Source organism: Salvelinus fontinalis, chromosome 30 (genome assembly GCF_029448725.1).
Source record: "Salvelinus fontinalis isolate EN_2023a chromosome 30, ASM2944872v1, whole genome shotgun sequence".
Classification (NCBI taxonomy): Eukaryota; Metazoa; Chordata; class Actinopteri; order Salmoniformes; family Salmonidae; genus Salvelinus; species Salvelinus fontinalis.
In genome coordinates, this window is record NC_074694.1 from 26639746 (window position 1) to 26664884 (window position 25139).

Consider the following 25139-nt stretch of genomic DNA (forward strand, 5'->3'; position numbering starts at 1 on the left):
AGGACACTAAAAAGAGGCCTTTCTACTGACTCTGAAAAACACCAAAAGAAAGATGCCCAGGGTAACTACAACCCTGGGCATAACTATAACTACAACAAATACAGTCACAATACAACATCCTTCAGACCCCCTCATGTGCGTGAACGTGCCTTAGGCATGCTGCAAGGAGGCATGAGGACTGCAGATGTGGCCAGGGCAATAAATTGCAATGTCAGTACTGTGAGACACCGAAGACAGAGCTACAGGGAGACAGGACAGACAGCTGATCGTCCTCGCAGTGGCAGACCACGTGTAACAACATCTGCACAGGATAGGTACATCCGAACATCACACCTGCAGGACAGGTACAGGATGGCAACAACAACTGCCTGAGTTACACCAGGAATGCACAATCCCTCCATCAGTGCTCAGACTGTCTGCAATAGGCTGAGAGAGGCTGGACTGAGGGCTTGTAGGCCTGTTGTAAGGCAGGTTCTCACCAGACATCACCGGCAACAACTTCGCCTATGGGCACAAACCCACCGTCGCTGGACCAGACAGGACTGGCAAAAAGTGCTCCACACTGACGAGTCACGATTTTGTCTCACCAGGGGTGATGGTCGGATTCGCGTTTATTGTCGAAGGAATGAGCGTTACACTGAGGCCTGTACTCTGGAGCGGGATCGATTTGGAGGTGGAGGGTCCGTCATGGTCTGGGGCGGTGTGTCACAGCATCATCGGACTGAGCTTGTTGTTATTGCAGGCAATCTCAACGCTGTGCGTTACAGGGAAGACATCCTCCTCCCTCATGTGGTACCCTTCCTGCAGGCTCATCCTGACATGACCCTCCAGCATGACAATACCACCAGCCATACTGCTCGTTCTATGCGTGATTTCCTGCAAGACAGGAATGTCAGTGTTCTGCCATGGCCAGCAAAGAGCCCGGATCTAAGTCCCATTGAGCACGTCTGGGACCTGTTGGATCGGAGGGTGAGGGCTAGGAGCAATCCCCCCAGAAATGTCCGGGAACTTGCAGGTGCCTTGGTGGAAGAGTGGGGTAACATTTCACAGCAAGAACTGGCAAATCTGGTGCAGTCCATGAGGAGATGCACTGCAGTAATTAATGCAGCTGGTGGCCACACCAGATACTGACTGATACTGACCCCCCCCTTTATTCAGGGACACATTATTCCATTTCTGTTGGTCACGTCTGTGGAACTTGTTCAGTTCATGTCTCAGTTGTTGAATCTTATGTTCATACAAATATTTACACATGTTAAGTTTGCTGAAAATAAACGGAGTTGACAGTGAGAGGACGTTTCATTTTTTGCTGAGTTTATCTATTCTATTATTGGGTAATCAGCTTTTATATGGCCATATTCAATTTCCCAGCATCTTCAGATGCCAATGTGTCAGGTTTAATAAAGAACTACTATACACTGAGTATAACAAAGAACCTTCCAAATATTGAGTTGCACCCCCCCCCTTTTTTCCCAAAAGAACAGCCTCAATTCGTTGGGGCGTGGACTCTACATGGTGTCGAAAGCGTTCCACAGGCATATGTCAAGTTGGCTGGATGTCCTTTGGCCGGTGAACTATTCCAGCGTTGCAGTTCTTGACACACTCAAACCGGTGCGCCTGGCACTTACTAAAACTCTGTTCAAAGGCACTTCAATCTTTTTTTTTGCCCATTCACCCTCTGAATGGCACACATACATAATCCATGTCTCAATTGTCTCAAGGCTTAAAAATCCTTCTTTAACCTGTCTCCTCCACTTCATCTACACTGATTGAGGTGGATTTAACAGGTGACATCAATAAGTTATCATAGCTTTTACCTGGATTCACCTGGTTAGTCAATGTCATGGAAGGAGCAGGTGTTCTTAATGTATTGTATACTCCATGTATAAAATAGGTTGTCCTTCATATTACAAATCAGTGGGTTGGAGACTGGGCTGGGGTTTAGCTATGATGCTTAGCTATAATGTCACATCCTGTCACATGTTAAGGGATCCCCTTTTCAGATTTAAAAAGATCCTGACAGTTGTGTAGTGTTTTGTTTGGTTACATTTAGATACACCAACAATACAAAACAGTATCTTTGTAGACTCCCATCTGTAGACTGCCAACATTCTTACTCCACTTCTCAGCATAAACACTTGGTATTTGAAACAAACAGCATTCTAGCAGCCACGTGACACGTTGATATCCTCAGTCCGAGAACTGTCCATTTCAACGTGGTTTACCAGACAAACACCTCAGCTGTAACAAAGTCCTTACAGTGGAAGACAGAGAAATACATGTAAAATGAGGCTTAAGAAACTTGTATAGATATGTTTAACTCAGCAGGTCATGGAGTAAAACATTTGTATTAGAAACTAAGATGCATGTTAGGTTACTGGCTGAAGATGTGTTGTTCATTGAAAGGAAAAAAGTGATATTTATCTCAACATCGAGAGATGTTCTCATAACATTTCACCAAGCACTTAGACCTTACTGTAACAAGTAAAATGTACTCGGTAATATTATACCCATACAAGTTAAAGGCCCAGTGCAGTCAAAAACGTGATACCTGTGTTTTTATATATCCATCTCCGCATTAAGAGGTTGGAGTAATACTGTAAAAATTATGATAATGCCCTTTTTAATGTAAGAGTGGTTTGAAAGAACAACCTGAAATTGCAGCCTGTTTTGGTGGGATGGAGTTTGGGTCTGCCTGGTGACATCACTAGGCAGTAAATTAGTTAATAGACCAATAAGAGTTCCAAACCTCTATAAGAGCTAGTTTTCCCCTTCGACAGGCCTAGCACAACTCTTGCTTGAGAATTTTTTCGTTGCTAAAGAAGCTATTTTAAAAAATATATATATATCTTTCAATGAAGAATTTGAGCATCTTCTCAGTCCAATGCTAAGCCTATTCTGGGTTCGGAAAACCAACTCGATGTCTTAAAAACTATTTTTTAACAAGGCAAGCCCGTTAAGAACAAATTCTTATTTGCAATGACGGCCTACCCCGGCCCAATCACGGCCGGTTGTGATAAATCCTGGAATCGAACCAGGCTCTGTAGTGACGCCTCTAGCACTGAGATGCAGTGCCTTAGACTGCTGCGCCATCTCTGACCGCTGCGCCTACAGAGATGTTTCTTGTCTTTGAAGAGAAGTCACTTCAAGATTAGGCGGTGACAAGTATTGGTTAGTTCAAGGTTTCGTATGTGTGTGTGTGTGTACTCTGGGCACAGCAGTGTGTGTTTGCGGCAGTGCGATTCTAGATAACATTTAATAGTGTTCATACTGGTATGCCTGCTGGTCTGTACACAGCAAATTCTCCAGTTTTAAATCAACAGTGTTACATTTAACACTGTTCCAGTGTCTATACATGTCCACACTTTCAAATGGTAAATTAACACAGTGTAAAGCCTTATTTGCATACTTCGCAGGATGCCTTGCCTTTCGAGTGAATTGTAGAGTCACCACCCTGTATTTGAGTGACAAACATGGTTGTTTCATTCATTCATTTTCAGTCCTGTGGCCTTCACCAAATGAGATCCCAAGTGAATGTTATCATTCAAATGTAATTCTTTATACCAATACATACTTCATAAGGCCTTATGTCAAGGGACTAGTTTTACCCCAATACAGTGGCCAGAAACTCATGGTTCACAGGCCACATCAGGCCTGAAAGTCACATTTATGCTGGCTTGCAAAGTATTGTGTAATTCCATTAGGACTTCAGCCAGAGTGGGAACATCCAACATTAGGAATTTTTATTCCCCCAACTTTTATTCAGTATTACTAAAATATGAGAGTACCTAAAGCATTTAAACTGGACAATCATTTCAGTAATACATCCAAGTAACATATTGGATTAGTTTAGAAAAATGTATGGAATTTATATTTGAGTACTACAACATGAATCAATGTACCGAACAACGTCTCGTTCAACCAAGGCTGGGTTAAAGCTAAATAAGAGGAGTGAAAAGGGAACGTTAACGCCCACGAGTGTGTTGCATCGTGGTTATTGCGCGAAGTAAGGCCTCTGGTCAGTAGGTAGGCAGCATATACATACAAAACCCCCCCAAAAAATGCTGGGAAATATGATGGCCGTGGTTTTGGTTCAACATCGGTTATTAACAGACACGAGGGTTCTATTACACCACTTAGTGTCAATTTAACCCTTAGAGTTCATTTTACTCCAGAATCAACACAAACAAATGTTACACTGAAAAATCAACCACTAGGTAACACTGGCCAACTTGCTGTGTATATTAAAGCATACAACACATGTACAGCACATCCATCCTTCTCTTCGTTCCTCCCTCCGCCAGCATGTGTACTCTTATGTCCGTCCCTATTGGTAGTGTTTAATAAAGCTTGTCAGTCTCTCTAAAAATCAATTAACAAATATCCCTTCTCTCTCCATCACAGAGCTGTCTCTAGTTTTCCCACACCTCCATTCTGTTCCGCTCCCTATTTTGCCTCTGCGGTGCCACCCCTCACCCCTGCCAGCTGAGCCCTCTCATGCTCTCCTCCCTCCGCCAGGCTGTTGAGATTCTCCATCTCTGTGGGGGCTCCATTCTCTAGATGGGCCTCAGGCTCGTCTGGCTTCTTCTTGATGCACAGGAAGTTGCCTATGCAGATGACAATGGAGGCCAGAATGACCTCACAGCCAGCAAGCAGGAACACGTACATGTAGTTATGGGTGGTGTCCAGCAGACGCCCTATGGGAGAGGAGAGGTATGAGAAGAGTGTATTACCCATTATACATTCAAGGCATACGCAGCTTATTACCAGCTAAAATGTCTATACTGGCTTTGATTGTTTGAAGACTTCGTTCTAAACCCTAATGTCATGTCCACACCCCGGCTCAACCCTAACATTACAAAAGAATGCAGTTTTGAAACTGCAGTCGACTTTGGTATTTTGGATGCAGTAATTGCAGAATAACTGCACTAACGGCAGTTACACAGCTAAATTACTGCAGTAAAAAAAAAGTTTTGTAGCATACTGCAGTTATACTGCACTCTGACTTATCTTTTTTCGATAGAGTATCCATAACTCCAAGTCCACATGAATTTTGAGGCAAAAAATAGGGCAAGCTAGCTAGCCTTTTTAGCTTCCCACATCTTCATGTGAAATTAATCAGATTTATCATTTACAATTATGCCCTGGCAAATATTCTTATGCTTGCTGGTCAAACCTAAAACATTATCCCAGTTTGATATGCTGCCTGTGTATTCAGTCCCATAATCAGCTAAAAATAGAAAGTCATGTTTTGGTCAGGCAGACAAAAGCACATGGCTAGCTAGTTGGTTCAAGCAGGTTCTACAATTTCACAATTGTGTGTAATCACTATTTATTACTTCTAAACAAAACAGCTTTTTGGGGGGATCCTTGTTGTTTGGTTTACTGTTTGAACAGTCGCTGAGAATATTTAGTTATCAATGCAAAATAGGCCATTTTGATGAATAGCCTATAGATCAGATGAAGGAAGCAAGTGACAACACTGCCCCCATGACTGCAGAAGGAATGATACAGCAGGTCTCAATTTTCAGGTAGTAAAAAAAGTGTCAACGCCAGAGTGTATTACAAGGCCTTTTGTTAGAAAAAACAACAGGGACACTCCAAATGTTGCATGTGCGTAGATCTTGTAGTAAGCGTAACCTTAACCCTAACTCCATATCCACACCCCGGCTCAACCCTAACCCTAGCTTCACATCCACATTATGGCTCAACCCTAGCTTCACATCCACATTATGGCTCAACCCTAACCCTAGCTTCACATCCACATTATGGCTCAACCCTAGCTTCACATCCACATTATGGCGCAACCCTAGCTTCACATCCACATTATGGCTCAACCCTAGCTTCACATCCACATTATGGTTCAACCCTAGCTTCACATCCACATTATGGCTCAACCCTAGCTTCACATCCACATTATGGCGCAACCCTAGCTTCACATCCACATTATGGCTCAACCCTAACTTCACATCCACATTATGGCTCAACCCTAGCTTCACATCCACATTATGGTTCAACCCTAGCTTCACATCCACATTATGGCTCAACCCTAGCTTCACATCCACATTATGGTTCAACCCTAGCTTCACATCCACATTATGGCTCAACCCTAACCCTAGCTTCACATCCACATTATGGCTCAACCCTAACCCTAGCTTCACATCCACATTATGGCTCAACCCTAGCTTCACATCCACATTATGGCTCAACCCTAGCTTCACATCCACATTATGGCTCAACCCTAGCTTCACATCCACATTATGGCTCAACCCTAGCTTCACATCCACATTATGGCTCAACCCTAGCTTCACATCCACATTATGGCTCAACCCTAGCTTCACATCCACATTATGGCTCAACCCTAGCTTCACATCCACATTATGGCGCAACCCTAGCTTCACATCCACATTATGGCGCAACCCTAGCTTCACATCCACATTATGGCTCAACCCTAGCTTCACATCCACATTATGGCTCAACCCTAGCTTCACATCCACATTATGGCTCAACCCTAACTTCACATCCACATTATGGCTCAACCCTAACTTCACATCCACATTATGGCTCAACCCTAACTTCACATCCACATTATGGCTCAACCCTAGCTTCACATCCACATTATGGCTCAACCCTAGCTTCACATCCACATTATGGCTCAATCCTAGCTTCACATCCACATTATGGCTCAACCCTAACCCTAGCTTGACATCCACATTATGGCTCAACCCTAACCCTAGCTTGACATCCACATTATGGCTCAACCCTAACTTCACATCCACATTATGGCTCAACCCTAACTTCACATCCACATTATGGCTCAACCCTAACTTCACATCCACATTATGGCTCAACCCTAACTTCACATCCACATTATGGCTCAACCCTAACCCTAACTTCACATCCACATTATGGCTCAACCCTAACTTCACATCCACATTATGGCTCAACCCTAACCCTAACTTCACATCCACATTATGGCTCAACCCTAACCCTAGCTTCACATCCACATTATGGCTCAACTCTAGCTTCATATCCACATTATGGCTAAACCCTAACTCTAGCTTCATGTCCACAGCCTGAACCCCAACACTAGCCATAACCCTAATACTAACCCAATCCTTCTCCCTGTGTGTACTGACCTGCTCCAGGCGGTCCCACCAGCACAGCGATAGCCTCCATGAGCAACACCAGCCCTAAAGCGCTGGAGAACTTCTTGGTGCCCACGATGGCCATGAGAACCTCGAACTGCAGCGCCCCCACCATCCCATAAGAGAGCCCGAAGAAGATACAAAACACCACCAGACCAGGGTAGTCTGTCGCCTGCCAAAAGAGAAGCAACACCCTTGGTTATATAATTCACAACATGATATGACCAGAGAAATATAATGACCGTGACTGATTAATCATTAAAATTCAATGGATACAATAGCTCCGGGTCTCGAAGGCTGCAGTGTCCAGAATAATACACTATATATACACAAAAGTACGTGGACACCCCTACAAATTAGTGGATTCGGCCATGTCAGCCACACTTGATGCTAACAAGTGTATAAAATCGAGCACACAGCCATGCAATCTCCATAGACCAACATTGGCAATAGAATTGCCTTACTGAAGAGCAGTGATTTTCAACATGGCACCGTCATAAGATGCCACCTTTCCAACAAGTCAGTTTGTCAAATTTCTGCCCTGCTAGAGCTTTCCTGGTCAACTGTAAGTGCTGTTATTGTGAAGTGGAAACGTCTACGAACAACATTGTCTTAACCGCGAAGTGGTAGGCCACACAAGCTCACAGAACGGGATCACAGAGTGCTGCAGCGTGTAAAAATCATCTGTCCTCATTTGCAACACTCACTACCGAGTTCCAAACTGCCTCTGGAAGCAACATCAGCACAAGAACTGTTCGTTGGGAGCTTCATGAAATGTATTTCCATGGCCGAGCAGCTGCACATAAACCTAAGATCACCATGTGCAATGCCAAGTGTCAGCTGGAGTGGTGTAAAGCTCGCCACCACTGGACTCTGGAGCAGTGGAAACATGTTTGAGTGATGAATCACACTTCACCATCTGACAGCACGACAGACAAATCTGGGTTTGGCGGATGCCAGGACAATGCTATCTGCCCCAATGCATAGTGCCAACTGCAAAGCTTGGTGGAGCAGGAATAATGGTCTGGAGCTGTTTTTCATGGTTCGGGCTAGGCTCCTTAGTTCCAATGAAGGAAAACCTTAAAGCTATAGCATACAATGACATTCTAGATGATTCTGTGCTTTCCTGTTTCAGCATGACAATGCCCCCATGCACAAAGCGAGATCCATACAGAAATGGTTGTTGGGATTGGTGTGGAAGAACTTGACTGACCTGCACAGAGCCCTGACCTTCAACCCATTGAACACCTTTGGGATGAATTGGAACACCGACAGCGAGCCAGGCCTAATCACCCAACATCAGTGCACGACCTCACTAATGCTCATGGCAACAATGTTCCAAAATCTAGTGGAAAGCCTTCCCAGAAGAGTGGAGGCTCTTATTGCAGCAAAGGGGAGACCAAATACATACTAATGCCCATGATTTTGGAATAATATGTTCGACAAGCAGGTTTCCACATACTTTTAGTCATGTAGTGTATGTGTCAATACAGGAATGTAATAACGATACAACACAGATTAAATATTGTTTATGTATTGTTTACATCCATCCATCCAAATAATATCAATAAAAACAAGTTCCAGACTTACCTGTGAGCTGATCACATCAGTAATGCCATTAAAGAGTATGGCGAAGCTGAAGAGATACACACATCTAGGCCGGACCCACTTTATCCCCGCAATCAGCCCACATGTGGGGCGGGCGAAGATATCAATGAACCCCAGGATGGTGAGGAGGAGGGCAGACTTGGTGTCTTCATTCCCCATCTCCTTGGCATAGCTCACCACAAACACGGGCGGCACAAAAAGACCCAGTACCATGATGGACGCAGCTATGGCATAGATGAGGAAACCTCTGTCTTTAAATACACTAAAATCCAGGAGCTTTTTCTTAGGTTTGAGCTTTCTTTCTGCATCGCCCACAGCCTGCAACTCCTGGTCCTGGGGCTTCTTGGGGCCCACCAGGGGCCTCATCAGGGCCCCACAGGCACAGCAGTTGAGCAGCAGGCCCCCCAGGATAAGGAAGCCGCCTCTCCAGCCATAATGGTACTGCAGCACCTTTGGGGAGAAATATGAAGAAAAACAGTAATGATGAGCCGTAACTGATATGCCGCCAACACAGCATACGATATGCCCTTTGTGTTGTTAATCCTTCAGAATAGCACACATCGCTCATTGTGTTCATATGCTACTCCCTACATCATAATACTGATCTACAACTGCAGATAGGGAGACTGAAGAGGTGTAGTACCTGTCCCAGAGGAGAGAGGCAGCAGAGGGCCACAGGGCTCCCAGCAGCAGATAGCCCATTAGCTAGAGGCCTCTTCTCACTAAAGTAACGATTCAGCATGATCAGAGACGGCTGGAAGTTCAGCGCCAGGCCCAGACCTGGTAGACAGGGGGCAAACTGTTTTCAAAGTGTGTATGTGTGTGTGCCCACCAGTAAAGGTAGATGTGTGTATTTAATTACTAACCTGTTATAACTCCAGTACAGATGTAGATGTGTATAATACTGGTGGCCAAGGAGGCCAGGATCATTCCCAAGGAGGCAAAGAGCCCTCCCACAATCATCACTGGCCGACACCCAAACTTGTTCACCAGCACACTGCACAGTGGACCTACACACATACAGATTATTGTACTGCTAACCTTGTGGGGACACACAATTCAGTCCCATTCAAAATCCTATTTTCCCTAACCCCAACCTTAACCCTAGCTCCTAACCCTAGCGCCCAACCCTAACCCTTAACGTAATTATAACCCTATCGCTAATTTTAACCTTCACCCTAAACCCCCTATAAATAGCATTTGACCTCGTAGGGACTAAAAATGTCCCCAGTTGGTCCAATTATTTGTTTGTTTACTATTTCTGTTAAACACACAGTCAGTTCTCTGACCCTTCCACTTGGAACGAGCAACAACAGGACATGAAATTACAGGAGCACGTCTCTTTGAATGAGTTTAAAGATAAAGTCTATGGTGAACAATGAAGTAGGGGAAGTGGCGTAGCGCAGTTCGCAGGGCCTCGCACAAGGTCCAAGCAAGGTCCCCCACCAGGATTTCAGATCATTTTTTTGCGCCATGGTGCAGAGAGACAAATGTGCTGTTTTATAGCTCAGGGACGGATGCCTGAAAGACCAACTGGGTTTCTCTCAACTCAGACACCATAAAAAAGGAATTTCATTTTTACAATTATTGTCCAACAGGTTTAAAAGAGGTCTTGATTGTTCAATTCTACACTAAAAAACAACCCAGCGCAGAGTAAATAGTGTACAGAACACACATTGGGTTTCAGATGTTTTTGAAAGATGGGCAGTTTGATGGCACCCCAGTGAGGACAGAGAAGAGATTTCACTGGGCTGAGTGGGAGCTGCCCCTCCATAAGGGTGGGATTGTCAAGAGACCAGAGGTGTCAGAGCGGAGTATTCGGGTTGGGGTGTAGTGTTTGAGCATAGACTGAAAGTAGGGAGGGGCGGTACCTCTTGCTGCTCCGTAGGAGGACATGGGAGAACTTGGGATGGTTGAACACCAAGCAGCTTGCTGCATTCTGGATAAGTTGCAGGGGTATGATGGCACAAGCGGGGAGCCCAGCCAACAGCGTGTTACAGTAGTCCAGACAGGAGATGACAAGTGCCTGGATTAGGACCTGCACTGCTTCGTGTGACAGATAGAGTCTAAGTCTACAGATGTTGTAGAGCATGAACCTGCAGGAGAGAGTCATTGCTTTGATTTTAGCAGAGAACGACAGGCATGTTGTCCAAGGTCACAACAAGGTTCTTTGCACTCTGGGAGGGGGACACCGCTAGTTGTCAATTGTGATGGAGGTCATGGAGCAGGCAGGCCTTCCCTGGGAGGAAGAGCAGCTCCGTTTTGTCGAGGATGAGCTTGAGGTGGTGGGCCGACATCCAAGATAGGGTACGTAAGACAGTTCAATACAATCATTTGAAAATCCCCAATAAAAACAATTCTCAGATCTTTCAGCACTCTGACGGAGTTGACGTTAGACACAAATGACACTTCATTCAAGTGGTGTACACAATAGCAATTTTGTTTTTCCCTCAGTTGCTCTTAAACGTAATTAAATGTAACATATTTGAACTTAATCTATCAGGAAGTTGACAGTTTATGGTTGAGACCATGGTGATTCCAATATTGTTTGTTTAAATCTTTTAAATGTAGTAGAGAACTTCACAGACCATTGTTGCACTACATGTAATGAGGACATGAAGGGGTCCTTACGGTATAGCTGACCTTACTAATTCCTGATTGATGCTGATAAAGATTAAAAAGCAAATCTAAAAGCTCATTTCCAGTACATAATGTTTTTTTTAATCAAATGGCTTATGTATTCACATTTCTAATTTTGACAAACAATTACTTTCCCATAGTTCCTCAAATGCAGTGTATGATATAACATTTTGTAGCTCTATTTCAACTGTTGCTACATAAGACCAAATCCAGGTGGTGAGTGACATATGCTATCTGGGGGCTGCGGGGGTGTGTGCTAGGTCAGTTAGTGGGGGGCCATCAATGGTAAATATATGTCTTAAACGTTGTGTGCTGCTATTTTGGCCAGGTCTCCCTTGTAAAATATATTTTTAATCTCAATGAGACTTACCTGGTAAAATAAAGATACAATTATTAATAAAAAGGTCCTGCCTAAGTTGTGTAGACTCCGGAGGTAGTAACGCCCAGATCTGACACTTTCTCTAATCTCCTGTACTTTTTCCTTGTACTGCTCATCAGGAAAACACTTCTGTTGGATATACTTACAAACACCTGTGTGTGAGTGATAGAGAGATAGAGATAGAGATAGAGATAGAGATAGAGATAGAGATAGAGATAGAGGAGATAGAGATAGAGGAGATAGAGATAGAGATAGAGATAGAGATAGATATCTATATCTATATTCGTACCTGTGCCGTAGAGCATGGCCAACAGTATAGAAGAAATCCATGCACAGTCGCTGTATCCCACTCCGAACTCCCTGATCAACTCCTTGAAGAACACACTGACGGCCTTGGGGAAGGCGTAGGAGAACCCAGTGATGACGAACCCTCCGGCCAGCACTGCCCAGCCCCACCCTCCGTCTGGTGCCTTGACATCACTAGGCTCATCATCTACCGCTGCTCCTCCCATGATCCTCTCTGCTAGGAGTTTCCTCAACCCTCGGTTGTCAACTTGGGTCAGAACTGAGAGAGAAAAAGAAATGAGGAATGATTTAAAAAGAATGGTGGTGGAATATAGAGGCCGTTTTACAGGTTCCTGACCAATTCTGCCATGTGTGTTTTTTGGCGCCGATCTTAACTTTTTTAGTACATCATGTATCCGCCATCGTTTCCTATGACTGAAAACATTTTTCGTAGCTGTCCATTTACCACCACAAACCGATGCTGGCAGTAAGTGGCACTAGGACTGCACTCAACAAGCTGTGTAGTGCCATAAGCATTAAGAAAATGCTCACCAAGAGGCAGCGCTCCGGTTTCACCAGTGATTTTAATGCAGGAAAACTGAAATCTGTTTTACCTCATTTCTCCTGTGCAACTAGAAGAAAAAAAGAATATTAAATCACCACCACCTTTATTCCACACACACAGCTCTCCCTCACCCTCCATATAGCAAATCCCTGACCCAGTCTGTAATATATACACGTTTCAAGTAGACCACCAAAGTCCCAGTGACCAAGAACAATGCCAAGATAATATGTCTAAATGACTGTCGCCCCGTAGCACTCATCTGTAGCCATGAAATGCTTTGAAAGGCTGGTCATGACTCACGTCAACACCATCCCAGACACCCTGGACCCACTCCAATTTGTATAGCGCCCCAACAGATGACACAATCTCTATTGCACTCCACACTGCCCTTTCCCATCTGGACAAAAGGAACACCTAGCGTACATGAGAATGCTGTTCATTGACTACAGCTCAGCATTCAACACCATAGTTCCCTCCAAGCTAAGAACCCTGGGACTGAACACCTCCCTCTGCAACTGGATCCTGAACTTCCTGATGGGACGCCCCCCAGGTGTTGAGTTTAGGCAACACAACCACTACGCTGAACCTCAACACAGGGGGTCCTCAGGGGTGCGTGCTTAGTCCCCTCCTGTACTCCGATTCACCCACGACTGCGTGGCCACGCACGACTTCAACACCATCATTAAGTTTGCAGCACCAGAGTATGAGTCATAATACCCTAAAACCTAAGCGGTCAAAACAGGGAAATGGTTCAAATCATTTTCCCAGCATTTTTTGTCCCCACCAAAGGTGATTTTAGAAACACTTAAAATAAGGGCTGTGCTTTGTGTAGGCTTACCCTGGCGTGATGTTTTGATAAATATATTTGCCTGTATTTACCCCCCAAAAATGAAATGCACTGCTAATGTGGCTATCATACAGAACTACAAATGCCATGTTGCTCTGGATGAGACTGCCGAATCAAGGCAAAAGGTAAGAATCTCTGGATTAAACTATGTTTACTAAATGTAGTTAGGAATACATTGGCTACATTTCATTAAATTGACAATTCTATGAATTGTCTTGGGCAAGTTTTTAAAAAATTTACACAAAACCTCTTAGCAACGGTGTAAGCTAAAGAGGACGTGTAGGAGCTTGCAGGGATTTGTAGTCATTTGTAGTCCTGCATAATGTCTACTTGGATGCTGATTAGCATTTGAAATCTGAGTAAATAGAGCCGAATCTATTGATTAAAGTCACCTTGTCCGAGAGAGATTTAAGCGATTATCAATACGTGCGTGGCCACGTCTACACAAAAACACAGCCCTTATTCTAAGTTTTTCTAAAATCCCCTAGGGGGAAAATGCATGGCGGAAAAAACTATTGGAAACATTTTTCAGTTTGACCGCTAGGTTTTATGGGTATTATGACACCTCCACTGTGGGGCTCGAATCACATTGACAGGGCTGTAGTGGAGCAGGTTGAAAGCTTCAAGTTCCTCGGTGTCCACATTACTAAGGATCTATCATGTTCTAACACGAACACAGTCGTGAAGAAGGCACGACAACGCCCCTTTCCCATCAGGAGGCTGATAAGATTTGGCTAGGACCCCTCAGATCTTCAAAAAGTTCTACAGCTGCACCATTGAGAGCATATTGACTGGCTGCATCACCACTTGGTATGGCATCTGCTTTGCATCCAACCGCATGAAATACAGAAATCTAATTTACCATAAGTATTCACACCTTTGCAGGTGATTACAGCTTTGAGTCGTCTGTATCAACTTTGTACATCTGGATTTTATTCCATTCTTCCTTGCAGATTTTCTCAAACTCTTAGATGAGCGGCAGTGAGACGCAATCTTCAAATCTTTTCACGGATTTTCAATGGGATTCAAATTTGGGCTTTGGCAACTTAAGGACTTTCACATTCTTGTTCTGAAGCCATTCTAGCATTGCTTAAGCTGTATGCTGCTTGAGGTCATTGTCCTGTTGGAACATAAATCTTTGCCCCAGTCTAAGATCGTTTGCACTCTGAAGCAGGTTCTCATATTTGTCTCCATTTATTGTGCCATCTATCCTTACCAGACTCCCAGTCCCTGCCTCTGAAAAGCACCCCCATAGCCAGACGCTGCCACCACCATGCTTCACAGTAGGGATGATGTTAGACAGGTGATTAGTTGTCCCTTGTTTTAGCCAGCCATAGCACTTTGCATTCAAGCCAAATAGTTACAATTTTGGCTCATCAGACCACAGAATCTTCTGCCTTATGATCGGTCTTTCACATGCCTTTTTGCATACTCCAGGCGTGCGGTCATGTGCTTTTTCTCAGGAGTGGCTTCTTTCTGGCCACTCTACCGTAAAGCCCAGATTGGTGAAGCGCTGTAGAGACTTTCTTGCAGGTTCTTCTTGCAGGTTCTCCCATCTCAGCCAAGAAACTCTGTAGTTATGTCAGAGTGGTCATTGGGTTCTTGGTCACCTCCCTGACCAAGGTCCTTCTTGCCCGGTTACTCAGTTTGGTCAGACGGACAGCTCTAGGCAGAGTCTGTTCCATATTTTAATTTCCCAATGATGGACAACCACTGTTCTCGGAAACTTTCAACACTCTAAAAATGGTTTTATACCCTTTCCCAGATATATGCCTCATCACAATTCCATCTCTGAGATATACAGACAGTTCCTTGGAATTCATGGTATAGTTTCTGCTGACATGCACTGTCAACTGTGGGACCTTATATAGACAAGTGTCTTTCTAAATCATGTCCAAACAATAGAATTGGCCATAGGTGGATTCCAATCCAGTTGTAGTGACATCAATGATGATCAACCAAAATGGAATGCTCAAGGGTGAGTATTGAGACCTGTATTTCATTTTCAATAAAAAAAAAATTAAACATGTTTTCACTGTCATTATGTGTGTGCAGACGGGTGAGATTTTTTTTAAATATATAAAATGCTGAATTCAGTCTAGCAATGTAGAATAAGGGGTGTGATTACTTTCTAAATGCACTGTACCTCAATTACCTCTTACTCCTTCACATCGACCCGGTACCCCTTGTATATAGCCAAGTTACTGTTAATAATTGAATATCTATTATTACATGTTTTACTTTTCCATTATCTCTGCATTGTTGGGAAGGGCCCGTAAGTTAGAGTTTCACTGTTAGTTTGATGTGATGTGTACTTAAGTCAGCAATAATAGAGAAGAGGATCACACACTCAAGGTATAAAAATAAATTATTCTAACTTGTTCTCATCTAAGGATTACTCCTTTAGATGATGCATCATGGCTGAATAAAACCATCTACAAACTCATTGGAGCTTTTACAGGAACTTGAAAGTGTTTTGGTAATGAGACACGTACACAGACTTTGCACGTAATGAATATTATAGTTTAATGTAAACTTCAACTAGTAGACCACTTTTATGACCTATGGACAAACTTTTAATCAAATAAATTAGTTTGGGGTGAAAAAAATACAATTGCGTAAAAAGACCCGAATTTAATCCAGACGAATTTCAGTACGGAGAATTTGGGATGTACAAAATTTCAGGCAACATTTTTTAAAGTATTTAAAATAACTTTCCCAAAAACTAGACATCTTAGTCCTCAGAATGATAGTTGATTTTTGCAGATGCATCATGGTTTTGTAACTCAATTTGCTACAGACATTAAAAAAAAATGTAAGTTTCATGAGTATCACCCAATTACACAATCATTCATTTGTTAGGCTGGATATCAGAAACATTCTTTGACACTGTGTCATTTAGGTAAGATCATGTACGGTTTTCTGAAAGGTTCAATGTCTTACTGTAGCCGTCTGTTCCCATGCATTCATTTGGGCTAAAAATTTTGTGTAGCAACTACGACAACCTCTGGTAAATAGTTACGTGCTGTATATGTTCCTATTTTTATATGACACTAATAAAAAGGCCGCAGATATTGGCTAAGTGCATGGCTCCATATTTGTCTAGAGTTTAATGTCCTTGAGAAGGTCTGCTGAGTTAGTGCTTTCCGAGTGCTTCTCTGCTCTCTTCTCCTCTCACACAGCATGATATAGGAGTTTGCTTTTGCGTATGTATGTGGATAAGGTGATGCTTTGAGAGAGGGGACAGTTTGTCTGCACCAAGGAGTCAACAGTAAATCAACACAAGTAGACCTGTCCAGTGCTCTCACCCTGCAGAAAAGACCCCCCCTCCCCCCACCACATACACACTAGCAGCAGCTTCCTCCTCAAAACAAAAAAAAGGGCCCCTCACTTTATACCGAGGTGAGATGAGCATGTGATGCACAAGTCAATCATTCACTGATGTCAATGGGACATATGTGAAAATTCAGATCTTAAGTTAGAATAAAATCAGCCATATAATCAATACATCTGTGTCTATATATCACCCATTTAGTCCATCTGAGGTTAGCTACAAACCACAAGTGTCAATCCAGATAATGAAAAGGCACCCACAAGAGAATATTCAAGGACTTACAGTTGCATGTCATTTGCTGCGTGCATGCTCACGAGCAAAGTCATTGTAGCTTATCATTTCACTTCCTTTGTGAGAACCATGAGCATGGGCTGTACCGCAGCCTACCGGCAGCTTTCTTATCAAAAAGGTGGCACTGTGTCCATTACAAAATACACTGAACAAAAATATTAAAATGCAACATGCAATGTGTTGTTCCCATGTTTCATGAGCAGAAATAATAGATCCAAAATGTTCCATACGCACAAAAAAGCTTATTTCGCTCAAATTGTGTGCACACATTTGTTTACATCCCTGTTAGTGAGCATTCCTCTTTGCCAATACAATCCAGCCACCTGACAGGTCTTGCATATCAAGAAACTAATTAAAACAGCATGATCATTACACAGATGCACCTTGTGCTGGGGACAATGCTTGCTTCTACACCTGCATTCTAGCTGTTTGGGGTTTTAGGCTGGATCTCTGTACAGCACTTCGAGATATTAGCTGATGTACGAAGGGCTATATAAAATAAACTTGATTGATTGAATAAAAGGACACTAACATTTGCAGTTTGGTCACACAACACAATGACATAGATGACATGAAGTTGAGGGAGAGTGCCATTTGCATGCCGACTACAGAAATGTCCAGCAGAGTTGCCACCAGAGAATTGAATGTTAATTTCTCTACCATAAGTCGCCTTCAACATCATTTTAGAGAATTTGGCAGTGTTCTACTGCAGACCATGTGTTACCACACCAGCCCCGGACCTCCACATCTGGCTTCTTCACCTGCGGGATTGGCTGAGACCAACCACCCGGACAGCTGATGAAACTGGGTTTGTACAACTGCAGAAACAACCTCAGGGAAGCTCATCTGCATGCTTGTTGTCCTCAACAGGGACTTGAACTAACTGCAGTTTGGCTTTGTAACCGACTTCAGTTGGCAAATGCTCACCTTCGATGGCCACTGGCACGCTGGAGAAGTGTTCACTTCACAGATGAATCCTGGTTTCAACTGTACTGGGCAGAAGGCAGACAGTGTGTATGGCTTCATGTGGGCAAGCGTTTTGCTGATGTTAACGTTGTGAAAAAGAGTGCCCCATGGTGGCGGTGGGGTTATGGTATGGGCAGGCATAAGCTACAGACAACGAACAATTGCATTTTAAATCGATGGTAATTTAAATGCATAGAGATGCCGTGAGGAGATCCTGAGGCCCGTTGTTGTCCCATTTATCCGCTACCACCACCAGGCAAAGTTAATAACCTGAAATATTAAAAAGATTAGCCAGCTGGTCCTGGATTTGTCATACGCATTGATTTAGGTAAAACTTTTCCACTGATGGAACCACCGGCCTATCCTTGACTTCGCCATCTATTGTTAATCTTTTGAATATTTCATATTACCTGCCGAGGGGGATAAAACTTGAGGAACTTTGTCTGAGATCTGAAGACTCAATACTTGTTGTCACTGTCTTTCAGGGGAAGGGTCCTGGTTGCTAACAACTTAACCGCTTCAATGCTCTGGCACAGGCTGATGGTCTTGGACACCCACAGTCTCGTCAAGCCACTGCAGAGGTTTCTGGCAGATTTCTTTTCAAAACTGGACACGGGCAGCAGTGTTAGACCTCCCTTTGCATGAGGGGGGCCAAGGGCTGGCGGTCACGGAGTCCAGAGTGAAAGCTTTCTGTATACAAGCTGCACAGAGAGTTCTGTACCAGCAGGGGGTGTGCTGGAGAGACACTGTTTGGGCTGTTCTGAGGAAAGCAGGAGACCTAGGGTACGACAGGCACTTGCTATTGTTGGATGTTGAGCAGGTTGATATGTCAGCCATTACTCTATTCTACTGCGCTGTGCTCGGAGGTGTGGGGAAGAAAAATTTAAATTAAAAAGAAAACTCTGTTCAGAGATGTTTCACAGGCAGAAGCATGGATAATGGAGGAGCCACTCCTTCACAACCAACTCACCCAGAACAGCGTGCTGGCCCCTGTTGCTTGTGGGCCAGGCTTGTGAGTGGGGTTCACTAAGTAGGGTGACCTGCAAGAATTGGCTGGGTGTAAATCTGTACGCAATGACTGAAGGTGGCTCAGAAAGACCATCTGGGTGGGCTGAGGGCAATGGGACAGATGGGACCTGCCTCTTCTCTGAGAGGATGTTGGTGCTCTGTGTATAAGCCTCCCATAGAGAAGTGTATTGCTGATCCATCTACAGCGGGGATTATTCACAGGACTATCACTAGGAACGGATGTGTCACACCTTGATCGATCAGTGTGGAGGGGGTATCTGTCCTGTTGGGAGGAGAGTGAAGCATCTGTTTTTTTGTTGTTCCAGGCTATAAGGGTTGTTTTCCTTCCTTGTTGAATGTTGTACAGGCCCAGGGTTGGGGCTGACTCTGGAACTATATGTTGGAGGGCCTAGGTAAAGCTTAGCCAACAGGTGAAGGGACTGCCTAGTAAATTGACATTTCTGCCTGCCCCAACAGGTAATGTGGAAGACCAGGAAACATGATATGCAGGGGGCGGAGTGTACGGGCCACAGAGCTGTGCTGCTGGGGAGCGCTCGGCTGGTTTGTGGATTTTCTATTAGTGTGAGGGGTCGGGGGGGGGGGGCTCGTTAGAATTGGAGCGACTTAGCCATGCCTTTTGAAGTATTTCCTGTCTCCCTCTGGCCCAGCCAATAATTCCTGGGTCAATTTCGACTTGTGAGTGTGGAAAAACAAAATACAGCACACTGGTATCCTTCTACTCCCCACAATATTTTAGTGGTTTGGTGAACAGATCTCTGTCAGAGACTTTGTCAGAGTGATCATAGTGCACTCATGACCGGCACTCAAATGTGCATGTCACATCTGAATGAGTGGGTACATCCTCACTGAAGATAAAAAATACTGATAGATGCTTTTCAGAATGGACTTTATCATGCATTTACATCAGAAAGGGTGGTTATAGGATCAGATATGCATCTATAACAGCTGAGGTCAGATTAAGAGCCAGTGCAGAACAGTTGTCAGATAACTGGCAGTAAGAACCCTTTAATATCTACAACCTATGACTAGATCTGGCAAAAATCTAGACAAATTATATTTTGCCACTAAAAACACATCCAGCAAGCCTTTGTGCCAGCAACACTGCAGAATCCGTTCAAAAAATAAAGATTAATCAAAAGTAGTCATCACATTTCAAAGTATTGCATCTGTAGCCAAGTGCCTGTAACTCTCTGAATGGGACGGGAGGTGTGCACGCATGCATGTCTACTGTATGAACTACTCCAGTGTCATCTATTTGCCTGGCTCCCAACCAACAGGCAAACACATACTTCTCCACTAGCCTCACCCCTCTATAGCAGTGTGCCCCCCTCACGCACAATGCAGCATTCCGCAAGCCCACGACTATCAGCTCTCCTAAAATAAGACCCTGACATTTTCCATCTCAGGACGGACACACAGCAAAAAAAAGGTGGTGATAAAGCTGCAATGGGTAAATTGTTGAAAGACTCAGACAATACCTTGACACTTATCTTTTAGCATTGAATGCAATGTATTGACTTAGTTGAAGTCAGAAATTTACATACACCTTAGCCTAATACATTTAAACTCAGTTTCACAATTCCTGACATTTAATGCTAGTAAAAATTCCCTGTCTTAGGTCAGTTAAAATAAAGTGGTAATCCTAAGGATGTGAAATGTCAGAATAATAGTAGAGTGATTTATTTCAGTTTTTATTTCTTTCATCACATTCCCAGTGGGTCAGAAGTTTACATACACTCAATTAGTATTTGGTAGCATTGCCGTTGAATTGTTTAACTTGGGTCAAACGTTTCAGGTAGCTTCCCACAATAGGTTGGGTGAATTTTGGCCCATTCCTCCTGACAGAGCTGGTGTAACCGAGTCAGGTTTGTAGGCCTGCTAGCTCGCACACGCTTTTTCACAAATTTTCTATGGGATTGAGGTCAGGGCTTTGTGATGGCCACTCCTTTTGCCACACCTTTGTAAGTATGCTTGGGGTCAATGTCCATTTGGTAGACCCATTTGCGACCAAGCTTTAACTTATCTATGCTCATTATAAAAATTCATAAAACATACAAGTGTTATACATCGACTTAAAGATTAATTTCTTGTTTATCCAACCGCTGTGTCAGATTTCAAAAAGGCCTTACAGCGAAAGCATACCATACGATTATCTGAGAACAGCGCCCAGCAGACAAATCATTACAAACAGTTACCAGCCAAGTAGAGTTTTCAGAAGTCAGAAATAACGATCAAATTAATCACTTACCTTTGATGATCTTCATATGGTTGCACTCAAGACTCCCATTTCCTCAATAAAGGTTTTGTTCGATAAAGTCCCTCTTTATATCCAAAAACCTCAGTTTTGTTGGCGCGTTTTGTTCAGTAATCGACAGGCTCAAAGGCAGTCACAACAGGCAGACGTAAAATCCGAAAAGTATCAGTAAAGTTCGTAGAAACATGTCAAACGATGTTTATAATCAATCCTCAGGTTGTTTTTAGTCATAAATCAATAATATTTCAACCGGACAATAGCTTCGCCAATATAAAAGGAAAACAAGAAAGGCGCGCTCTCGGTCACGCTCAGTAAACAGCTGGGACACTGCAGGGTCCACTCATTCAGATTGGTCTTACTCCCTCATTTTTCAGAATACAAGCCTGAAACAATTTCTAAAGACTGTTCGACATCTAGTGGAAGCCATAGGAAGTGCAATTTGCGTCCTAAGTCATTGGAATCTGTATAGGCAGTCAATGGAAAACTACAAACATAAAAAAATCCCACTTCTCCTGCCAGATCAGTTCTGTTATACTCACAGACATTATTGTAACAGTTTTAGAAAATTGCATGCCAACTACAGTGTAGTCGAGGATAGTGGATAGTGTTTCTATCCAAATGTACCAATTATATGCATATCCTAGCTTCTGGGCCTGAGAAACAGGAAGTTTACTTTGGCAATGCTTTTCATCCGGAGGTGAAAATAGTGTCCCCTACCCGAGTGAGGTTAACTTCCTGACTGATGTCTTGAGATGTTGCTTCAATTTATCCACATTAGTTTGCTTCCTCATGACGCCATCTATTTTGTGAAGTGCACCAGTCCCTCCTGCAGCAAAGCACCCCCACAACATGACGCTGCCACCACCGTGCTTCACGGTTGGGATGGTGTTCCTTGGCTTGCAAGCCTCCCCCTTTTTCCTCCAAACATAACAATGGTCATTATGGCCAAACAGTTGCATTTTTGTTTCATCAGACCAGAGGACATTCCTCCAAAAAGTACGATTTTTGTTCCCATGTGCAGTTGCAAACCATCGTCTGGCTTTTTTTAATACCGGTTTTGGAGCAGTGGCTTCTTCCTTGCTGAGCGGCCTTTCAGGTTATGTCGATATAGGACTCGTTTTACTGTGGATATAGATACTTTTGTACCCGTTTCCTCCAACATCTTCACAAGGTCCTTTGCTGTTGTTCTGGGATTGATTTACAATTTTCGCACCAAAGTACATTCATCTCTAGGAGACAGAACACGTCTCCTTCCTGAGCGGTATGACGGCTGAGTGGTCCCATGATGTTTATACTTGCGTACTATTGTTTGTACAGATGAACGTGGTACCTTCATGCGTTTGGATATTGCTCCCAAGGATGAACCAGACTTGAGGTCTACACTTTTTTTTCCTGAGGTAATGGCTGATTTCTTTTGATTTTCCCATTATGTCAAGCAAAGAGGCACTGAGTTTGACGGTAGGCCTAGAAATACATCCACAGGTACACCTCCAATTGACTCAAATGACGTCAATTAGCCTATCAGAAGCTTCTAAAGCCATGACATTTTCTGAAATTTTCCAAACTGTTTAAAGGCACAGTCAACTTAACGTATGTAAACTTCTGACCCACTGGAATGATAGTGAATTATAAGTGAAACAGTCTGTCTGTAAAAAAAATTTGGGAAAAATTACTTGTGTCATGCACAAAGTAGATGTCCTAAACGACTTGCCAAAACTAGTTAGAATGAAAACCAGCCCCGTCGCGGACCACGATGTCCGTCAATGAAGAGGGGGGTGCACCCTCTGCTGTTTCCTTAAGTCCACGATCATCTCCTTTGATGACGTTGAGTGAGAGGTTGTTTTCCAAGCACCACACTCAGAGCCCCTCAACTCCTCCCTGTAGGCTGTCTCGTCTCCGTTGGTAATCAAGCCTACTACTGTTGTGTCGTCTGCAAACTTGATGATTGAGTTGGAGGCGTGCTTGGCCACGCAGTCATGGGTGAACAGAGAGTACAGGAGGGGGCTGAGCATGCACCCTTGTGGTGTCCAAGTGTTGAGGATCAGCAGAGCGGAAGTGATGTTTCCTACCTTTAATACCTGGAGGCGGTCCATCAGGAAGTCCAGGACCCAGTTGCACAGGGCTAGGTTCAGACCCAGGACCTCAAGCTTAATGATGAGCTTGGAGGGTACTATGGTGTTGAATACTGAGCTATAGTCAATAAACAGCATTCTTACATAGGTATTCCTTTTGTCCAGATTAACATTAATATGCTGTGTATCTTTTGTTTTTTTGAAAATTACTTATTTCTCACTAATATGAAAGGTAAGGAGGTCCTTGTGTTCTAAAACCCTACTGTAAGCAGGGTTCAGATTTTAGCATCAGGGCTCTTAGCAAACCCCCCCTGTACAGAAGACACATTCTTCCAATGACTTGTGTAATGTAATTGAACCATGAGTCTTGAGCAAGAGGTTTGCCGTTCCCAGCAATTTTGCCACCCTAGTCAAGATCCAAATACACAAAAATGGCCTAAGAAATAGGTTAAAATACCAGAGATTCTCACGTGACACGTTATATTAAGCAGTATTATTGAGCTATATCAGCAAATAGGGTTGACGTAGTTTGAAAGCGCAGTTAGGGGATAATATAATTTTAGGAGCAGGCCAATTTGTAAGCAGAGTAAAATACATGTGTTATCAATATTCCTTTACATAGCCTATCATATAAGAAGTTAAAGACAACTGCGCCATGCTTCTCCGCCATATATTCTATGTTATTTAATTGAAACCACACGTAAGCACACTTGATCTCGCATTCCCAACAAAATAGAAGGTAGGCTACTGAACATACATCAGCAAGTATTATGCTATTAGCGTTTGTGAATATTGCGACAGAGGTGATTTGAATACAAGCAATAGTCCACAAAACAGAGTCTCGAAATAGTATTTCATAACTTTGATAGTAAAGGGGACAATTTGCAGGCAGACACAAATACGTGTTGTTAATGTGTATTTCCAGTCAATGTCCGAACTTAAACTATAGCCTATCATATTTAGGAAGTTAATTTCCATGGAAACACAACTCAGTGTGCTTCTCTGCCCATGAGTATAGCCGACAGGCTATTTAATTGAAACCACGCAAAGGCACATTTGATCTCAGGCTAGTGTACAAGCAGCATTATCCCATGGGAGTTTGTGAATAATAAAGCAACAAAGAGGTGCTTAAATTACAGCTGTCTCCCAAAATTATCAACGGGTATGACACTTTAATCATGCCATTGTTTAAAAAAAAATACCTGTTCTTACCTGACGAAGCTTTGTCTGTAGCGTCTTCTGGTCTGGACCATGCGTTCACGCCTCCTTCTCATGTGAGTATTTATTTCGGCATGGCTGCGATTTTCTGGAAACCCATTTGCGGTGACTAATGCCACGTTCAAAACAACTGGAAACTCGAAAAAATACGAGGTCAAATAATGACGTCTTTGATCTTCAAGTCGGATAGTCGGAGCTCTAGAAAGAAGCCCAGGTTCCGGAGTTGGAATTCCGAGTTAGATGACCGTTAAAACACATTTTTCCCAGTCGGAACTAGTTTTTTTTCCCGAGTTCCCTGTTTTTTTGAACGCACTGAGGTCGAAACTTCCGAGTTCCCAGTTGTTTTGAACTCTGCAATATGCAGCGTTCAAGTGCTAGTCGGAAAAATATTTCTGCGCATGCAATAAAAAAAAGGTATTATTATTATATTTGTTTTATGTAGCTACTGTCCACTTTGCTGCCTACGTAGATGCTGCTCGTGCCTCGATCAGTCCGACAGCATC

General features: G+C 43.4%; 1 protein-coding gene across 2 annotated transcripts; it reads right to left on the bottom strand.

The window, feature by feature from the left end:
* Positions 1-3707: 3707 nt before the first annotated feature.
* On the bottom strand, positions 3708-25138 carry LOC129828884 (monocarboxylate transporter 4-like). Of its 2 annotated transcripts, none has more exons than XM_055890159.1 (7): positions 24621-25138; positions 12065-12340; positions 9623-9766; positions 9400-9536; positions 8739-9206; positions 7140-7320; positions 3708-4697 (listed from the first exon to the last, which is right to left on the bottom strand). In XM_055890159.1, the coding sequence occupies exons 2-7, from the start codon at positions 12285-12287 to the stop codon at positions 4447-4449; spliced, it is 1404 nt and encodes a 467-aa protein (XP_055746134.1). In that variant the 5' UTR covers positions 12288-12340; positions 24621-25138; the 3' UTR covers positions 3708-4446. The 2 variants fall into 2 exon arrangements, with proteins under 2 accessions (XP_055746134.1, XP_055746133.1); XM_055890158.1 differs by having other exon boundaries at positions 24631-25137.
* Between the last annotated feature and the right edge of the window lies 1 nt (position 25139).

What these genes read in the sequence shown, in the direction of transcription:
- LOC129828884 (XM_055890159.1), bottom strand. Translation starts at nt 12,287, where the DNA reads ATGGGAGGAGCAGCGGTAGATGATGAGCCTAGTGATGTCAAGGCACCA. An exon ending in GGCCATGCTCTACGGCACAG is followed by an intron (nt 9,767 to 12,064) that starts GTACGAATATAG and finishes GTATGTGTGTAG; the next exon opens with GTCCACTGTGCAGTGTGCTG. An exon ending in GGTGGGACCGCCTGGAGCAG is followed by an intron (nt 4,698 to 7,139) that starts GTCAGTACACAC and finishes CCTCTCCCATAG; the next exon opens with GGCGTCTGCTGGACACCACC.